Source organism: Crocodylus siamensis, chromosome 6, assembly GCF_052110815.1.
Source record: "Crocodylus siamensis isolate JL-2025a chromosome 6, ASM5211081v1, whole genome shotgun sequence".
Lineage (NCBI taxonomy): Eukaryota > Metazoa > Chordata > Crocodylia > Crocodylidae > Crocodylus > Crocodylus siamensis.
Window position 1 is genome coordinate 70,781,066 of NC_143400.1, and position 19,370 is coordinate 70,800,435.

At 44.0% G+C, this 19,370-nt stretch overlaps 1 protein-coding gene across 2 annotated transcripts in view; it reads left to right on the forward strand.

Moving 5' to 3' along the window:
- Window positions 1-13,841, forward strand: part of EIF2A (eukaryotic translation initiation factor 2A) — a 38,878-nt gene extending 25,037 nt beyond the window's left edge. Inside the window, exons 11-14 of one of the 2 annotated variants that reach the window (XM_090050618.1) lie at window positions 1,178-1,294; window positions 2,341-2,469; window positions 4,814-4,879; window positions 11,110-13,840. In XM_090050618.1, the coding sequence (XP_089906744.1) occupies window positions 1,178-1,294; window positions 2,341-2,469; window positions 4,814-4,879; window positions 11,110-11,175 (378 nt within the window). In that variant the 3' untranslated portion in view covers window positions 11,176-13,840. Of the gene's footprint in view, window positions 1-1,177; window positions 1,295-2,340; window positions 2,470-4,813; window positions 4,880-11,109 lie in introns of both variants that reach the window. The other variant, XM_090050619.1, reaches the window with a different exon arrangement.
- The last annotated feature ends 5,529 nt before the right edge of the window (window positions 13,842-19,370 follow it).

Consider the following 19,370-nt stretch of genomic DNA (forward strand, 5'->3'; position numbering starts at 1 on the left):
AACAAATCCAGTTCAGCCTAAGCATTTTTCTTTTGAGAACGTACTCTTTATCTTCCTTTTCAGTTGTCAGTTAGCAACATTGTCCAAAGTCTCATTTTATAATAAAATAAGTGCATTGTGTTTTAATTGTAATTAATGAGTATGATGATTACAGTATGTTTCCTCTTTATTTCTTTTAACTTTATATGGTTTTGATTTTGAGACTGCTGTCTACAAAGCAATAAGAGACTCATCACAAATCCTCAACTGTTACTCACCCCTAGTGTCTCATTTCACCATGTAAAGGCATTTGGTCAGCTTAAGGGGGGTAGGCAGAGTCATAGAATCATAGAAAAATAGGGCTGCCAAGGACCTCAAGAGGTCATGTTGTCTAAACTCTTGCTCAAGGCAAAATCATTCCTTGCTTAAGTCATTCTAGAAAATAGTGATAGAAAACTGTTTAAATATATTTAAAGGCATTGAAGCATTTAATATATCCAACCTGCTAGACATAGGTTTTTTAGAAAATACTTGGGAGTGTATTGATGGGTTTTTTTCCTGGTCTGTGTCTGTTTTTTTTCTAGAGTAGTCTGCAAGGGGAAATGGATATGATATGATACAAAAAAAAGGCTTTGCTTTTTGTTTTTGTTTTTTTTTAATTAAAAAAACTCAGAACTATCAGTTCTTGTCTTCCCTCCCTTGGAGAACCAAATAAGTGGTACCAGATCTTTCTTATTTTGCAAGTGAAGGGGCAGGATTATTGATGGTCTAACAGAATTTTGCTTCCAACTGAACCTCAAGAGTTTTAATTAAACAGTTGTCAATAAGACTAAAGTCTATAAACAGTCTGACAAAACAGTGTTTTCCTGTTTTATTTTTTCAGGTATTTATCTTCTGGGTACATGGGATGTTGTGATTCTGCCAGGAATCCATAATCTTTAGGAGGTGCAGGATAGACAAATCCTGAAACCTAAGGGAAGTCTTTTGGGGGCTGAAACTTCCTGTGCTGTCTTAAGCTATCAAAAAGAAAGGGCACAAATCCATTTTTTTTCATTTGTAGGTCACCTTTAAATGTATGATGGCACTAAATTTAATATATAAAAACATTTTAGCGGTTTTTAGCAGTAATGGTTTTTAGGGTTTTTTTACAAATATAGAATGCATATTTCAGAACTGCTTAATTTTGTGTTTCCCACAGCATGAGGATGAGCCTCCTCAGAACATGAAACCACAATCAGGAAATAGTGATAAGCCATTATCTAAAACAGCACTTAAAAATCAAAGAAAGCATGAAGCAAAGAAAGCTGCTAAACAGGTACTGCTGGAGTCAGTCCTCTTAAGGATAATATTAAATGTGTTTGCCAGTCCTATATAATGAACTTAGAGTTATTTGTGGAATGCATCTGTTCATGACTGCATGCTAAATATCAGGGGATAGGATAGCACATTTAATACACATCTTAAGTTATCAGGGCTCATGATAGAGGGTGATAACTTTTATTAGACCAACAAGATTTTTGCAAAAAAAATTCTCTAATTGCAAGCTTTCAGGCACAAACACCCTTCATCAGGCATTGGAGAAAAGATTGTAGAAGTTCTCCTGGGTAGAAATGAAAGTTCATATTTCATGGGATTTCACAGAGGCGTCAATATATGGAATACTCCTCTGGGCAGGCAGTTCTTAGCAGGTAAACTGTCTTAAAGTAAATGAGACCTGGGCTTTGTCTCTCTCATAATGGTTTTCATAGTTTCACAGACATAGGGTTGGAGGGGACCTGAGCAGATCATCAAGTCCGACCCCCTGCCCTGGGTTGGGATGAATACTGGGCTCATATAACCCGTAGTAAATTTAAGCTCGTACGACCCCAGCTAGGTAGTTATCAAGCCTCCTTTTAAAGACCCCGAAGGTAGGAGCCAGCACCACTTCCCTTGGAAGATGGCTCCAGATCCTGGCCGCGTTGACTGTGTTTTGCCCCCTTATATTTCTTTTCTGTGGGCATGCTGAACCACTAGCTGTTGTTTGTGAAAGAATCATGAAATGTAAAGAAAAAAATCGTACATTTTAAATAATTTTTTTCCTACCAGTACGTAATTGAACCAAGTTTTCTTGATCTCTCTTAATAGAAAGAATTTTAAAAAACCCCAAACCCTGCAGTGTCAGACAAATTCTGATGAATACCATATCTTATAACTGCAAAGTGGCTTTTAACCATAAAAAAACATTAGAGAGCTAGTGAGAGGGGGAAATGTCGAGTGGTTTTTCCTGTTTTCATGTGTGTCAAATCAAATGCATTGATAAAATAGTCTATATTGATATTTTTTTTTTTTTGTAGATGAAATATTTATTTTATTAACTTCCAGGAAGCCAGAGTTGATGGGAGCCAGGAATCAGCACCACCTCCAGCAACTCGGAATGTACCCTGCAATCCCATGCCTGCTGTGACATCAGGAGACCCCGAGGTAGACAAAAAGATAAAGAACTTGAAAAAGGTAAGAGAGGATTTTTGTAATGAAGGACAGTTTTTCTATATAAGAAGGTCCTAAAGGGCCAATCTCAAAGATTGCTAATAGCAGCACCAAGGGGAATGCATGTAAAATGTATAAGCTGTTCAACTGCTGTTTTCTGCTTTCTCATATTCTAAAGTAACACATCAGTAATCATTTAAAAATGGCTTTATCCATGTAGGGCTTAAGCACGGTAGAGCACATTGTGGTCTGTCCAGCATGACAGTCATTTCTCCACACTTCCTGCCATTTGTCAAGTACTGCTGGGTTTGGTTTGGGACAAACCGCTGCTAAAAAGGGCCAGTGTGTGGCTGATACCTAGCTGTACTTATGAAGCAACCCTAGGAGCCTCTTGTCTTTGCTTGGCAGGCACTCCCCTGGTGTTCTGGGAAGACTGTTCCAACTCCAGATTACAGGGGACAGGGAGAGTTGCTTTTGCTTACTGGTAAACTTTATTCCTTCCCGATAGTATGTTGCATGTATCTCCCAGTATAGCCTATCACTATGGCTTTAGATGGGCGTAATAGTTGTGCTGAGAGAGGCTTTTCACAAAGACAGCATACACCTATTCAAGGTGTCTCTTGTGGAAGAGAACTGGCTCTGGCACAACAAAGTTATCTTCACTTCCAACCAGGAAGATCTCTCCCCCCTCAATCTAATTTGAAGGCCTGCACACTTCTTGGTGGTTGAGGATACCCAGTGTCCTACAGTCTTCACAGAATTTTTAGCATTGGGAATGAATGCCTGTCCATGGTCTATAGTTGTGTTCTGAGGGGATATCAGTAGGAAATTATATAAATTCATCTCACTGTTTCTTGTACCCAAACTTCAAAAAGAGACCAGGTGAACTGCCAGGCCTGAGAGTTCTCTGATCTTAAATCTAGTCAAATAAGAATGAAGTAGTGTTCGGACAACAGGGTTGCTCTTCTTGATTAGTAATTAAGGTGTATTTTTGGTGTCTCACTCTTATCAGATCAGCCTTAGTTTTCTGCTTTGATTATGGCCTTAGCCATGGTAGAAGGTGATGTGTGGAGAAGGAGAATTTTTACTGCAGAAGATCTTCCTTCTGAACCTTAGATGTAGCCCTTCAGTGAAAGAAATTGTCCTGTTTCTGGATTGGTGATATACATTAAGGTATCTAGGATATGATGTTGTAGTGATTACATTTTTCTAGGGGTGCACCAATAGAGATTTTTTTTTGGCCAATACAGATAGCCAATTTTTAAAGGAGGCATATCAGCCGATACTGATCTGATTTCCGATATGCAGCCCGGCAGCTTGAAGAGTAGTGTCTGGCTGGTAAACCTCCTGTAGTAGAAGGGAGGAGGTGTGGGAGGGGGCAGATCGAAGCCCCTGTGGTGAACAAGGGAGTGGGGCAGGGTCTGGGGCAGGTGCTGCCCACCTGGGGCAGGACGCAGGATAGAGCCATGGCTTGTCTGGGGGGCATGGGGAAGGGGGAGCAGCTCCTGCTGCTGTACATACCCTGGGAGGGCATGGGGGACATGTGCCCCCAGATCTGTGTGGGGTAGGGTGGGCTGCTGCAGGCTGGGGCCAGGGCTGCCCTAGGCTCTTCCTAGTTGGGGGGGGGGGTTGGCTGCACTGGGTTGTTCTTGGGACAGGTGGCAGCCGTGCTGGGAAGGGACTATGGGGGGGGCTGCACCCACCCTAAAACTTGCTGTAGCCCTCCTCTTCTCCCCCTACAACCCTCCCTGCCTGCACCAAGAGCAGCCCAGCCCAGCCCCCTGCTGGGAAGAGCCCAGGACAGTCCTGACCCTAATTTGCAGCACCATCCCACCCTCATCCCATGTGCAGATCTGGGGGCACACACCCTCTCAGGGTGCAGGCAGCAGCAGGAGCTAATCCCACCCTCCCGTGCCCCCTGGACGAGCCATGGCTCTGTCCCATGCCCCAGCCTCTCTCCTTCCCTCACTGCAGGGGCCTTGATCTGTTCCACCCCATGCCCTGAACAGACTTACCAGCTGAAGCTGCTCTCCAAGCTGCCAGGATGTGCTCCTCACCACCTACATGCTGTGCTATGGCTGCATGCGTGCACGGGGCATTTATCAGCCACATTAGGCAAAAAAAAGCTGACTATTTTCTTTATATGGGTGCTGATCCGATATCGGACCGATGTATCAGTGCACCTCTACATTTTTCTTCAGTGCTGCTTAGATGCACAGGTGAAAAGTGTTTTTGTTACCACGTCTCCTGTGTAGGGAATTCCCTTATCTGATAAGTGAATCGACCATAAACCAAGAAAATTCCAGTAACGTTGAGCTAAGTAATGTTTCTTAGCTCAATGTAGTTTTTTTTTTTCTCTTTTTCACAGAAACTGAAGGCAATTGAGCAACTAAAAGAGCAAGCAGCTTCTGGCAAACAGCTAGAGAAAAACCAGGTATTACTAACGTGTATTTTGTTTGTTTTGAGGATCAGACCTCTTTCTCCAATGCTGTCAAGCCATAATCCATACTGCTTTTCAGTTATTCTCCTAGGTAAGTGCCAAAAAGACTGCCCACGCCCTGTATCAAAATCAGATTTGAGCCACTACCTCAAAGAAAAGCATTCTTCTCCTCAGATTAAATTAATATCTAAAAACACTGGATCACTGGTGGTGAAGAGCTCTTTGGGGGTGTAGTCAACAGAACACAAGAGAAGACTATTTGAGCCTCCTCAGTCAGCATCTCTGCCTACAAGTTGTTCTCCAACACAGCTGTCTTGTTGCAAGCTGTGCCATTACCATTACTTGAGTGAGTAGGTCAGTTCTTGGCAGAAAAATATTGACTGACACTGCTGTTATTCTCAAGTCCTTTCCTGAGTCCTTTTTTCTGTATATTCCTTTGTAGGCTGTGCATGTGCAGTAGATGTCTGAGATCAGGGAATCTTTGCTAACAAAACCTGTTTGATCCGCAAGTACCTTGGGTATCCTCATATTATCATAGCAAATACACAAAGCGCAGGACCAGCTGGCACTCCATTTTCTTTTTCCTGCTGTTTTTTTGGGATGGAATGCCTATGTCCACAGCTTTAGACCATTGGTAATTATGCTTTCTAATTTGTAGATAGTTAATAGATAAGAGTTATTTATGACATTTAGGGCCCCTCTAGATGTACAGGTAAAGGCACGATAGGACCTGATGTGCAATCCGCACAATCATGTCTCCTGCCGTGCTACATGTGCTTGGCTGCAGGCTTGATTGTGGGATTCAGCATCAGGTCCAATCACGCTTTTTTGCCAGAACAGGGAGGAGCCTGGGATCATGCTCCCTGTATACCAACTCCCATAGCTGACAGGGCCTACAGCTGGGGCAGCATTCCACATGTTGCCCTTGCTGCAAACCACATCACCTGAGGAGGCTACCAGTGTTCCTTATGCTGCCCCTGCTGTGAGCCCCACAGCTGATGAGGCTCACAGAGTGCTGAGTCTCATCTGCAAGCCCTGCAGCTGATGAGGTTTGTGGAGGAGGAGGGGGGCAGCATGGGAATGCTACTGATTTTCCCTCCAGAATGAAAAGTAAAAGTCCAGGGATAGTTTTTGATGGACCAGTCTACAAGGGCTAAGTAACATCTTGGTCTCATGAACTCCTGCATAAAACAGACTCCAGGCTTTTTTTTCAGTTGGATCTGAAGCGGTTTATCGCATGTCTTTGGCAAAAGAGTCAGTTCCACGGAAGAGGAATAGGGACAAACCTCTAAATACCTTAAGATACCTTGTATTTACATGGGGATACAAATTTTCAACTTGTAACAAGTCTAGTGAGAGTCTGTGTCCTAGCATGGGTGCATTTGGGGCTCCTGAAGACTTAGGCACCTTGTCACCTAAGTCTTACATTGCTAAAATGCTCCCTGGTACTGGAGCTACTGTTCTGGGACCCAGTGATACCAGTTCATTTGGAACCCAGTGGTGCCTTTTTGCCATACATTCTAGAAATTAGCCCCCTTGCATAGAGCCCCTTTTGCCTAATCATATGCTCTGCTTTCTGTTCCCAGCTCTGCTCCCTGCCTGATCCCCTTTTCTGTCTTCTGCTCCCTGTCCTGTCTACTGCTGTGCTGCCTGTCCTCTCCCTGATTGTCATACGCTGCACAAACAGGCTGCCCATTTGTGGTACCTGTGCTGCAGGTTGGCCACCCCTACCTTAAGTTAAGAGGTCTAATATTCTTCCTTTCATTGTTTAAGTAGTGGGAATATCTCATTTAATTATTTTCCTAGATCATGTTACACCTAAGTTAGCTCAGATAAGAGAGAAGTGCATTCCAGATGTGAAAATTGTTAATACTTTCCCTGGCACCTCCCTCTTTTGTTAGGTCCCTGTTGCAGAGCTCTCAGGTACCCTGCGACTGAGAGCAGAAACGGCTCAGGAGAGGCCCCTAGTGGCGGGAAGGGGGAATCTCAGCTGCCAGTCACCAGGACTGTGCAGGTGCTGGTTGCTAGGGCAACTAGGGAAACCTGGAGACAGGAAGGGGCAGAGCTTAGCCCTTCTTAAGCCCAGGCAGGAGGCCAGGAGGGCAGTTTCCCTCCGGTGGCCGAGGGAAGAGGAACTCGGCCAGCACAAGGGGAGAACTCTGATGGTGGGAACATCCCCTGATTCCTGCTGGGGTTTGGTGCGTTCACTGTCTCTGGTAGGGATGGATTCTTATATTTTTGGCTGGATGGTCTAGCTTTTTATGTTATAGCCTAGGGGCTTTGTGTTTACCGTTTCACCGGAGGACCGGGTGAAGCTATTAGGGGTTGGAGGAGGCCTCATAGGGACTCCACAGTAGCATGGGGGTTCCTGGCACCGGAGAAGGCACAGCATTGTTTGGGGTGCATTGGCCCAGCCCCGGAGTTAGGGGGCAGCGAGGAGCCCCGGAGCTGACACTGGCGAGAAGCCCCAGAACGGGCAGTGTGAGACAAGCTAGAGGGCACCAGCGAGGGTGCAGGCTGAGGGACAAGCCCGAGAGTGTCCGCGCGGCGCAGAGAGTAGGACAGACCTGAACAACACCAGACACATCTGCAAGCCTTGGGCTGCGGTGTAAGGGGAGGAAAGGAGCTGCAGACAGTGCCTCAGGCACCAAGACAGAGAATAGGCAGCTTCCCACTTGATTAAGATCTTTCAATCAAGCAAATAAAAACAAGGAGTGGCAGGAAAGAGGGCGGGCAGTTGGCCCTTCATCAGTGTTGCGAGACCACTAATAGACGGCCCCGAAGAGGCACAACTGTCACAGTCTTTCATTTTCATAACAGATGACATAGTGGGATTTTTAATATAGATCGCATAGACTGTCTAAGAGTCATTGCGTCTCATCAATATTATAGAGTTCAAAGCAGTGTATAGAGCATGTGATCATTTCCTACTATTTATTTCCAATCGGCTTCTACAGATAATAATGTCAGGCAACTGGACATCAGTATACTACATAAGCAAGGAGGAACACATTTTTTATGATTATGTAGAAAAGCAGTAATGCTCTGGAATTGGTACATTCGTCATCATATTACCTTGTCAATGATTCACTTCTTCTGGGTTCAGTGCATACGAGCCAGTAGTCTGACTGGGGATTTCTATGGGGAATGCAATGGGAGATCAGTTGACTCCGTGGTGTAAGTCATAGTCCAGCAGTGGGACCATCTATCCAGGGATTTGTTTCCAGCAAACAAGAAATGTCAAGAGTTTAATAGAAACTAAAGTTAGTAGCGAAGTTGTTGAGGCAGTGGTTCACCAATTCCATTACTCCTAAGAGAACAGGACAAGTCATTGTAGTAGCCCTCATCTTCACCAGCACAATTGTGGTTCCTACCGCTGCTTTAAGTACCTGCACCTCTTCCTCTTATACTCTGCTGTCAGACCATTTGACCCAACATGGAAATTTGTTCTGCTGCCCCAAGATAAGTAACAAATCTTGTAGAACTCCAGTCACTGTACACATGTTTATTTTCACATGTTTTGGATTGCAGTATGCCTTTTGCAGCTGCTTCTTAACTCTCCACCTTTTGGTGGATAGGAGGATTTTGCAGGGCTGCATGGTGGTGGAGAAAGTACACCAAGTTTTCCCTCTACACTGTCACCCAGCTCTTGTTTCCTTATGATTTAACAAGCTTGTTCACTTCATTATACTCCACTTGAGACTACAAGGATGTATAGAAGATTCTTAATTATATAGAGGAGGGGTAGCCTCATGGTTAAGGCACAGGATTGTTACTTGACACATTTGTACTTCTGGCTCTGCCTCAGATTTTCTGAGTGGTTTTTAGCTGGCTGGCCATCTTGGTTTCCTTATCTGTAAAATGAAGACAATACTTTGCTGGAACGTTGTGAGGCTGAAGTAAAATTATATCTGTAACATAAATGTTGCATCTATTAAAACTTTTCTACTATAGTTATGAATTAGAACTAAGATTACTATAGCAGAAGGATTTAGGGAAAATGGTTTCCTTTGTTTGTGTGTGACAGCACTTCATGTATAATCAGTTCTATTTTATCCCTAGACCAAAAGTGCTCAACCCCTGGCCTATAGGCCAGATCTAGCCCCTAGAGCCTTGTCTGCCATGTGGATCTCCATGGATCTGTGGAGATTTCTGCGGGTCATGGCCCTACATCAGGGTGGGCAATTATTTTGGCTGGAGGGCCACTTACTGAGTTTTGGCAAGCTGTCAAGGGCTGCATGGGTAGCCCCACCCCTTGCCAGGAGCCCTGCCCCCTGGTTGCCATGTTGTGACCTGAAGTCCCGCCCCCTAACCCCTGACCTTTTCCACCAGAAGTACTCCTTTCAGCAAGGGGTTTGGCCATCTCTGAACCAGAAAAATAACAAGCTTTACTCTAAAAATCAAATATCTACAATATTCATTAATTTGATTTAAAAAAATATTTATGTACTAATTTACGTGTCTGTGTAGTGTACATAGAGGGAATAACTTGAAATGAAGTGTTAGTCTTGTACATTGTGGTATGGGGGCATGATGGGATGGGCATAGGTTTGTGTGGGGGTGGGTGTCTGGGGGGGTGGATAGATGTGGGGGGTGTAGGGTGAGGGAACATGCGAGTGTGTGTGGATATGTGGGGTGTGGGTGGCTATGGGGTTTGTTGGAGATGGGTAGAGGAGGAGGGTGGCTGGGGGTGCAGGGTCTGTGTGTATGACCGTGCAAAGGGGGCTGTGGGTGCATGTGGGATTTGCCCTACAAACACACTCTATATGTCACTTGCTGTCTCTGTCTCACTGCACATATACACACTTCCCTCTCTCCCTCTCCCTCCTGGCCCCGAGGTACCAGGGACAGGCCCTGTGCTTCTGCAGTCCAGCAACGTAGCCAGGAGCCACATGGTGCCGGAGCAGCCAGCAGGCAGAAAGGACTGGTAGTGACAGCTGGACGGGAGCATGAGGCCCGTGTGGGTGTCCTGGGCCTCCTGCCCCCTCTCTAGAACAGCTGGTACCAGATTCTGTGCTCCTACTGCCCTGCTCTGGGCCCTGTTAGCACTGGCCCCAGGATACAGGTGTGGGCCCTGTGCTCCCACCCAACTGTCTCTGCACTCCCATGCGCCCGCTCGCTACCACTCGCTTCCACCTGCTGCTGCTTTCCCCTCTCTCCTGCCAGCCACTGCGGCACTCTGGCACCACGTGGTTCCCAACTGCACGGCTGTGACCACAGTTGTCAGTAGGAGCTGGCCCGGCCCCAAGGACTGGAGGCGATTTGCCTACAGTCCTCCCACACTCTTACCCGAGTTTCCCTCTCCAGCGAAGGGAGGCAGGGGGAACAGTGCACTGGGATGTGCTACCTCTGCTTGGCCTGTATCAAGCTCCGACTGCCCCATGCTGCCCCTGTTCAGTCACAGTACACTGGGATTTGGCCCCATGCTTGCCCCCGCATGGCTGGGGCTCTGGGGGCCTCACATTGTCCCTGTCCAGCCCGTATGCTAGGATTAGGCCTCATGCTGCCCCCACCTGGCCAGAATTGGGCTCTGGCTGGGCAGAGGTGGTGCAGGGCCCTAGGGCCAATCCTAGCATATGAGTGTCATGGGGCCCAACTTGGCCCCCTGCCATCCATGTAGCCCACAGGGCCCCAACTATGAGCACTATTTATGCCTTAATCTGTCAGTTTCCTGTGTTGTTTATGTGGGTTTTTACTTGCCACTGAATAAAGTAAAATGGTTAAGGGGAAAATAGAACAGTATGACTTGTAAAGCATCACAAATTTTCAGAGGGACTGAGACAAAAATGTAATACCTGCAGTTACCTTTTAACTCCTTTGTGCAGACTGACTGTATTTGAAGTCAACAGTTAGCACAATCCCATTGCCAGTCTTTTTGATGTTAGGAGCTGAAAAGTAGGTAGTGGTAGTCCTTTTATTTTAGGGTCCACAGAAAATGCATGTAGAAGATTGATAAAGCTGCAATACTGTGGAGTCTCTAATTTTAAAAAATGGATCAGTGTTTCTATAGATCAGCAGTTCATATCAACAGATTTAAATTGAATGTTACCCTATGTTCAGCTTCTTTACTTTTGAATTCCTAAAACGTGTCTATTGAATTATTAGAGGTTTCTTCTTCACTGTTAGGGTTGATCTTTACTTTTCATATGCGCTCAGTAAATCCTGCTATTTTTGTTTCCCTTTTAATAAGCAAAATTTATGATCTCTTGTGGTTTTTTTTCTAGTTGGAGAAAATTCAGAAAGAGGGTTCTCTCCTTCAGGAGCTAGAAGATTTGGAACTGGGCTTTTAAAACTTTACGGAAAACAACTGGGATTTTTGCACAAAATCAGTGCAAAATGGAATGCATATTAACTTGAACAGAGCAAGGAATTTCTTTCAGTGACAAATGGCCAATGCAAAGGTTTATGTATTTGCTGCAGACCTCCTTTCTTAACCCTTTTTATTTGCACATTCAAAATTGTAAACAAATTATATGCAGCACATCCAGTCCTGTTACCACTCGCACCAGAACACACACACTTGTGTTCCAGGAGGACATCGCTGAAAAACCAAAACAAGCGTGTTGCTTTCTTTTTTTTGTTTGCGTGTTTTGAAGGAGGGAAAGGATATTGCTTACCCATTTCATAGCTTTATTAAACTTAACAGATATGTGACCCTTATGCAAAATTAGGATTGTAGACGATAATAAAGAGCATATAACATTCAAAGTTTTGGGGTTTGCATTTAACATTAAAAGAAGTCGTTTTGTTAGTTAGTGTTTGTTTGTTTGTTTTCTTACCAGGTAGGAATTTAAGAAATGTTATGTTGAAGCCATTCTGCCAACTTCTCCTTTTCTAAAGATGAAATAGAAGTAGTTGCAGATATTTCGGATGCCTTGCATGCCCTAGAATCCGCACCTTCCCTGCACAGCCACACATCCCTGACAAATTTGTGGTTTTACAATCATATTTTCCTATCCTTTTATTTTATTTTTTTTTTCCTTTCCTTTTCCCTTTTGCTAAGGGTGATCTGAGCAAGCAAAGTTAAAATAGGTAATGTGAGAAAACACTAACTGCCTACACAGCAAGTGCTGTCAAATGCACAGAGTCAATAAAGCCCTTCAGCCTATTAGAATAATACTAGTCCCAATTCTGCAAAGTGATACTCTGCACAGAGATAAGAGTTTGTTCATCTGGATCAGATGTGACTTCTGGGGTTATGAATATGACCTGAATAGTAGATTTTTTTTAAAAAACAACTAGACATAGGTGAATATTTTTAAATGATAGCATCCCACTAAATTATGTTAAAAACACAGCCAGAACCTAAGCGATAACTGGCATGTCAATGGAATAATGTTTTCCATCATTAGCAGGTAATCTCTTATTACACTTTTCTTCATGGTTAAAAAAAAAAATCACAATAGTGTGTTGTTGATTTTACCATGTAAATGTATTGCCCCTGGCTTTGTAACAAATAATTTTGGACAAGTTTCTTATTTGCAAACAATTTCAAGTAAAATAAGGATTTAGAGTCAAGTTTTATATTGAAAGAATAAATCAAAGATTTTAATTTTGCTTCCACTGTGTCTTCCTCAGTTAATTTGACAAACATCATCTTATTAGTTATGAACATGTAGTTAGTCATTGAATCGTTTGTAAAGTCACCTCTAAAAGTAAATTCTACCCACTTTACACCTGCTTTGCATGTGTTTAAGCCTTGGCAGCTATGTATATTGAAGGCAGCACTCTGACCCTTCTAAGTGGTCTGTGCTGCCTGATTGCTGAGTTTGAGTATATGTAAGTGGTCTGGGCTTGGTTCTTGGCTGCAGTCCCAGGCTATGCAGGGAAGCAGTGTAGACATGGTGTTACCCTCCCTTGTCACAGTTCAGAGAGAAACAAATGAAATATTGCCAAATATATATATTAGTTTTACTTCAATTTTTGTCTTGGTTCGGAACATGTGATCTCAGCTTTTCAGTTTAGATTAAGAAAGAGCTGGTCAGATTCAATACAAATTCTCTTTCCAGAAATGTACTGCTTATTTTGGGTAACTTCCTAGTTTCTTAATGTAGCAACAAACAACAGAAAGACAAGAGGGTATAGCGCATGAAAACACATGAAGCTCAGCTAATTTTTTTTATCACATTCATGAAGCAGACTTGTTTTTGTTACACTATCTCTAGACTCCAGTAACTAAGGTCTGATAAATTATTTGTCTTGAGAGATCTTAAGAAGGTTCTGGTTTAATGGGAACAAATCACATGTGTCATGCTGTATGTGAGAAAACTGCAGGTTAACTTAACAAGCAAATGGTTTTTTGTTGCCAATATACTCCCCCTGGAGTATTCAGGTAGTGCGTTAATGGTTTGTTTGTTTGTATTAATTTTAATAAACTCTGCAGTTACATTTCTCCTAACTGAGCAAAAAACTATTTCATGTTTACTTGAGCAAATGGGGCACTTCTGAAATAAGTGTCCACATGGATTGCACCAATGTGAGAAATTTAAGTTTAAAACAAATTTAGTTGGTTTTGGAGTATGTTTGCATAAAACCAGCCTTTACAAGTTTAAAATGTTACGTTCACACTGGATCACTAGATACAGGGCTTGATTCTCTATTGTCTGGTACCTTGTCTAGACATTTACATCCTTGCAAAGTTTACCATTCTGATCTTGGTGCATTTTATTCATTTTGCATGGGTATGCATTAATTGAAATGGGAGCAGTAGGAAATATAGAAGATCACCCAGTTTTTCCTTTATTTCAAGTGGGATTCTGATTAAAAAAAACAAAAATGTCTAATCCAGTGACTACAAGCAATTCAAAACCATATGTTATCACAGAAAAAGGTAATTACAATCTTAATGAAGCATTTAAGAAATAGCCAATCTGCTAGCTGATTGATTTGAGAACAGAAGTTAAAACCAATGTGAAGTATTAAAGCTTTCCTGAGTTCCTATTCAAATTTTCTGCAGTTCTGTCATTTTTTAAAGATTCATTCTCCTTCTCATTACTTTGCGAAAGACCTGCCCAAGGAACATGAAAATCTAACTATAACACAGTACTGTCAAAGCCGCAAAAGAAACTGGAAGCAGAATTTTTTTCCTAATCTTTCAGTTACAGTAACCTGATGTGTTAATTGTAATAATTTGCTTTAAAAAAAACATGCACATAATTTTTAGTCTTTTTCAAGGCTCCTTTCCAAAATTGGCAGGATCTCTATGGATTGGAATTATGGAAGAACAACAGATTTATCCAGGGGAAGTGAAACAGCTCTCATTGTGAATGTCTACTAAATATTTAGAGAAAAGTAATACAGAATAAAGAATATTGAGCTCATGAAGTAGAAACAAGTACATATACCTGTCCATAGCACCATAGGAAAGAAAATGGATCTACCTTGGCCACGTTCCAAGACCACTGGATAACCAGTTTCCAAAGGAGCCCGTTTCGCAGCCCCAAAGTAGAAGGAAGAGAGGTAGAGGGTCCCTGACTGAAGTAGTAGCCTCTTACGTTAACAGTCTGAGCAAATGAAATTGGCCCAATCAGGACTGGCTGATGACAACTGACCTGTGTTAGGCACCAACTGGTGTGCAAAGCAGTTTGGATTGATTAAAGAAATAGGTTGTGATCTTCTTGGCTGTGTTAACCATTGTTCAAGTCCAGAAATCACTACAAACAAGCTGAACTGTTGAGTGTTTTATAAAGACTATTATCCTGATAGCCTACTGAGTTTTTGGCTTGTGGAACCTTCTGCTTGTCTGCTGTTGATACCGTGAGAGAAGGGATACTCTGGTATAGAGATAGCTATTGAGCAATAGGGAGTTATAATAGAACATATAACTGGATATAAGCATGTGACCAATGGAAACCAAAAATAAGGCTTTGTGTCTTTTTTTGGGATGAAGAGATATCTAAGGTTAGGGAAGCATTGGTTAATTCTTGCAAATGTATTGGCGTTTGTGTCGGGTGTAGATTGTAGCTGTGTTGGTCTAAGGACATACGCAGACAAGCTTCTTTGGGTAAATCAGATATCTTTTATTAGACCAACTCAAATAGTTGGAAAAATGATTAACAAGCTTTCAGGCACAAACACCCCTTAGGCTGAGAAATCTTCTGCAGATGGTCTGTGCACTCCTGGATGGAGTGATAAAGCATCCAGTATGTATGTATGCAAGAAAAAGAGTCAGTTAAAATATAAAATGTATTCTAAGCACTTGGAGAATTTCAGTGTGCTGTTTGGAGAGTGGGGAGGTGAGGATGAAGAGGCTCTTTGCTTCTGGCAGGGATCTAGCCACTCAAAAGGCCAGGGTCTCTTGATAGTCTGGGTGGAGAGCTTGGATGGTTGGTGGTTGAATTTGAATTGGATGAGCAGAGTGGAGCATGGGGGACAGCCTGAGAAAACTGAGACTTGGGGGGGCTGCAGGAACAGAGACCCAGACAGACACAGTGAACAGTCTGGGGATGGAAGGGAAACACTGAACAAATAATGACCGGGAGTTTTCTGGGGTTGGGACCCCCTGTAAGATAATACAGGGAGCGCATTTTCCGAGTTCCAGTTAGCACACCATGGCACTCGGAGATGCTGATATTATAAAAGCCTTTGTCTGTCCATAATGCTTTATTCATGCTCTGGTTGACAAACAGCCAATCGGAGTGCGAAGAAGCATTAGGACAGGTGGCAGCACACCTCCATGATTGAGGGGACAGAGGGGGGCTGAGGCCAGCACAGCTGGTCTCCACCCCCCCCCCTCGCTCCTTGGAGGTGATGGCGTGGGGGAGAGCGGCGTTGGGGTTGGGACGCCACGGGGGGAGGCCACCGGTGATGGCCTTGGCCTGCTCCTCCCCACTGTCATTGCCGCCTGTAAGGCCAACACGGCTGCAGTGGAGAGGAGTGGGCATGCTGTGGCTGTGTCGGTGGTGAGGGAGGAGTGGGGCCAGGCCTGACGCAAGGAGGAGAGGGGGCAACCGTGAGCCGGGAGAGAAGCCGGCCCACCGTGGTGGTGGTGGGAGAGCAGCGGGCCTGGCCTGATGCAGCAGTGACTGGGGGAGGGGGAGAGCGAGCTTCCTCCCTGCCTTGGTCCTGGGCCCACTTCTCCCCCTCCCCTGCGTTAGCCCGGAGCCCGCTCCTCCTGGCCCTTGCCACTGTTGGGTTGGCCTGGGCCCTCTGTGGCAGCCGGGCCTCTCCCCGCCTTCGGCCCAGTCCTCCGTTGCATAGGGCCTGGACCCCAAGCCACAGGAGGGAAGGGGGGAGCAGGCCTGGAACGGGGAGGTGCCATTCCTGCCAGCTTCCCACCCCCCCCCCCCGCCCCAGCATCCCTGATGGGCAACTGGCTAGTACGTATAAGCAATTCACAGGGTGCAGATTTGTGTGCATATCATAAGTGTTTGGAGAATTTCAGTGTTCGTAGGGGTGGTTGAGTGAAATAAAAAAAGCACATGGATTTACACACTAAATAGTTTTCCTGTTGAAATAGGAAAATAAAAAAGTAAAAAAAAAGGTCAGAATGAAAAGGAAAAAGAATGAGAATAAAAAAATGGTAAAATATTGGTGTAAAACAAAAATAATTTAAAAATGCATGTAAAATAATGAAATAACACGAGTAAATTTAATGAAATAGTGTCACTTTCAGCCAGCTGTGCATATCAGCAAGCGATGAGCTATAGACATCACTGGTCTGTAACAGGGATTAGTGGTGGGTGGCATCTCTTGCTGTAATGTAGTACAAAGAGATCAGTGGGTTGGATTATTATGTGGTGACCTCTGCAGTAATTTACTGTGAATTGTGCACTGAGCATGTCATAAAATTTGAAACTGATGATGTGTAAACTGATAGAAAAATAAAACCCACCATTTCAATATTTAGGGGGGACAAAATGCAACCCTGAAGGATTCAACCCGGTCACGTATATACAAGCAGCCCTGGAGAGTGAACAAGCTGTTCTGTGACTCCAGTGCAACTCCATAACCGACCCTTGGAGGGCACCAGAGAAGGAAGAAAGTTTACTGAGCGTTAACTACTCGGTACCATTGAAAGCAGTTTTACTTGGGCTTTGACAAATTGTGCAGAAGCTAATTCCTTAAAAATAATATCACTATCTGGCTGGCAGTGTCACATAATGATGTTCCCTGTTTCCTTTGAGCTGCAGAGTAAAATTCAAAATTAGCTCATTTTCAACTGATATCCCTCCAAGGGTCTTTCTCAAAAATGAATGTTTTAAATTAGTTAATTATAGAAACACTATTGTTACCTCTATAAATATGCATATTAAAAGAACTTCAGCACACAAGTTCAGCTTTTTTCATCAGAGCAAGCATGAGTAAGCATATATTTAACAGTTAGTGCAGGGATGGGCAAAATATGGTCTACAGGCTGGATGCATCCCACAGGCTGATTTTTTTGGCCTCACTAGGCAGCACTGCGGCACCCCCATGTCATGCCAGCCTGTAGACATGGCCAGGTCCATCCCCCTCTTTCTGTCTGTGGGCTGCGTACCTCAGGCTTGGTGAGGGAAGGGGGAGGGTGCTAAGTTCCTTCCAAGCCTCCTCTTGTGGGTGCTGCACGTCCACAGTGTGGCCCAGCGGTGGCTTCCAGCTCTGCCCTAGCCCTGCGCTGTCACCGCCTCAAGGTCCCATCCTGTGATTCCAGCCTTGCCTGCCCCTGCTGCTCCAGAACACTGCTGCCCAGAGCCTCATCCCACAGACAAGAGTTTTGATGAGTTGTTGCAGGGCGCAGGAGGTGCTGACCTGGCCTGCAACTGCTCAGCAAATCAGCCTATGTAGTGCTTGGGCCCAAATAATTGTCCATCCTTGTGTTAGTGATTAGAGCCAGTGCCTGTAAGCCAAACTTCTAGATCAGTGGTTCCCAACCTTTTTTTCTGTGCCCCATTGCTGGGAGCAGAGTGCAGGGGCGGGGGAGCTCCTGGCATGTAGCACAGCTCATCTTTTCTGTGTGGTGTTGCCAGCATTGCCCCTGCAAACCTCATTTGGGTCATGACCCAGTATTGGGAACTGCTGTTCTAGATGATGATGTTTTTGGAAAGTGTATTAAAGCTGTTTGCAAAGTTGTTAGAATACTCTGGAACCTCCAGATGAAAGGCAGTAAACACATCTGCATTGCTACAAATGCACACAATTAACTTTTGTATGCGATTGCTTGTTAAGCAGAACAACTTTGATTGGAGTACTTGTGTGCATGAGTTTTCACAGGATGTGGTGCTAAGAGATGTTTTTATCCAAGAGGTTAATTTATCTAAAAGGCCAATGTATCAGTTTCACCTTTGCTTTTTTCTGAAATGGGGAGAGAGATATAGTATAGAGCATAAGATCTAAACTATCCTGTCATTGGAGCTATGTGAATGGGTCTGGTCTGGTTAGCAGTCCCATACCCTGTGCAAAATCCCACAGAAACCACTAGGTCTTAGCCAGTATGCACGGATCAGCCCAGGTGTGCAGTGCCAGAATCTGACTCTTACAATGGAAGTGTAGACAAAGTAACAGTAAGTAGGAATCATCTTTGGAGATCTAATGATGGTACTTTTCATTTTACCAATATGGCTAATTCCTGCTGATCTTCCTGAGTTCATTTTCTTCTTACCAGGACTGATTTATTGTAGGCAATGTTATGTGTTGATAGAGGCAAACCCAACAAATTCCAAGCCTGACAAAATCAATTGTATGTCTGTTGCTGTATAGAAGAATAATTAAGGACTTGAGTGATGCAGAAACTAGTGGCCTTTTGTGAAACTACAAAAGGACAGCCTCCAGCCTAAAGCAGGGAGGTCCATGGTGGGTACTTATAAAGCTATTTAGTGCTTTAATTTTTTGGTTTCTTTTACAAAAGTCTGAATGATACACTTCTTATTTATTAGATGATTCATTTTTCATTCATAAACTTGTCTCAAATTGCATTGGGGTGCAATTTAATTCAATTAAAATGCATGAAAGCAGCATTTTTAAATGGCCACTTATTAACTAACAAACTATGTTGAGGGGACTGGAACCATAAAGAATGAAAAGCTGCTTTGCTTTTAAACTGGACTAAATAAAGGAGGTATTTTCTGTAGTGAGGGACTACCTCTCCCTCATGGGAGAGGCAAGGATGTACCTAGTATTGGAGCAAGGACAAAGTTAGACCAGCTTTCCATAGATTTCATAGACATTAGGGCTGGAAGGGACCTCGGGAGATCATTGAGTCCAGCCCCCTGCCCAAAGGGCAGGAAGTCAGCTGGGGTCATAGGATCCCAGCAAGATAAGCATCCAATTTACTCTTGAAGGTGTTCAATGTAGGTGCTTGAACCACCTCCGCTGGCAGACTGTTCCAGACCTTGGGGGCTTGGACAGTAAAGAAATTCTTCCTTATGTCCAGCCTGAAACGGTCTTGCAGGAGTTTGTGACCGTTCGACCTCGTCATCCCTTGGGGCGCTCTGGTGAACAGATGTTCCCCCAGATCCTGGTGGTCACCCCTGATGAAATTATAGGTGGCCATCAGATCACCCCTGAG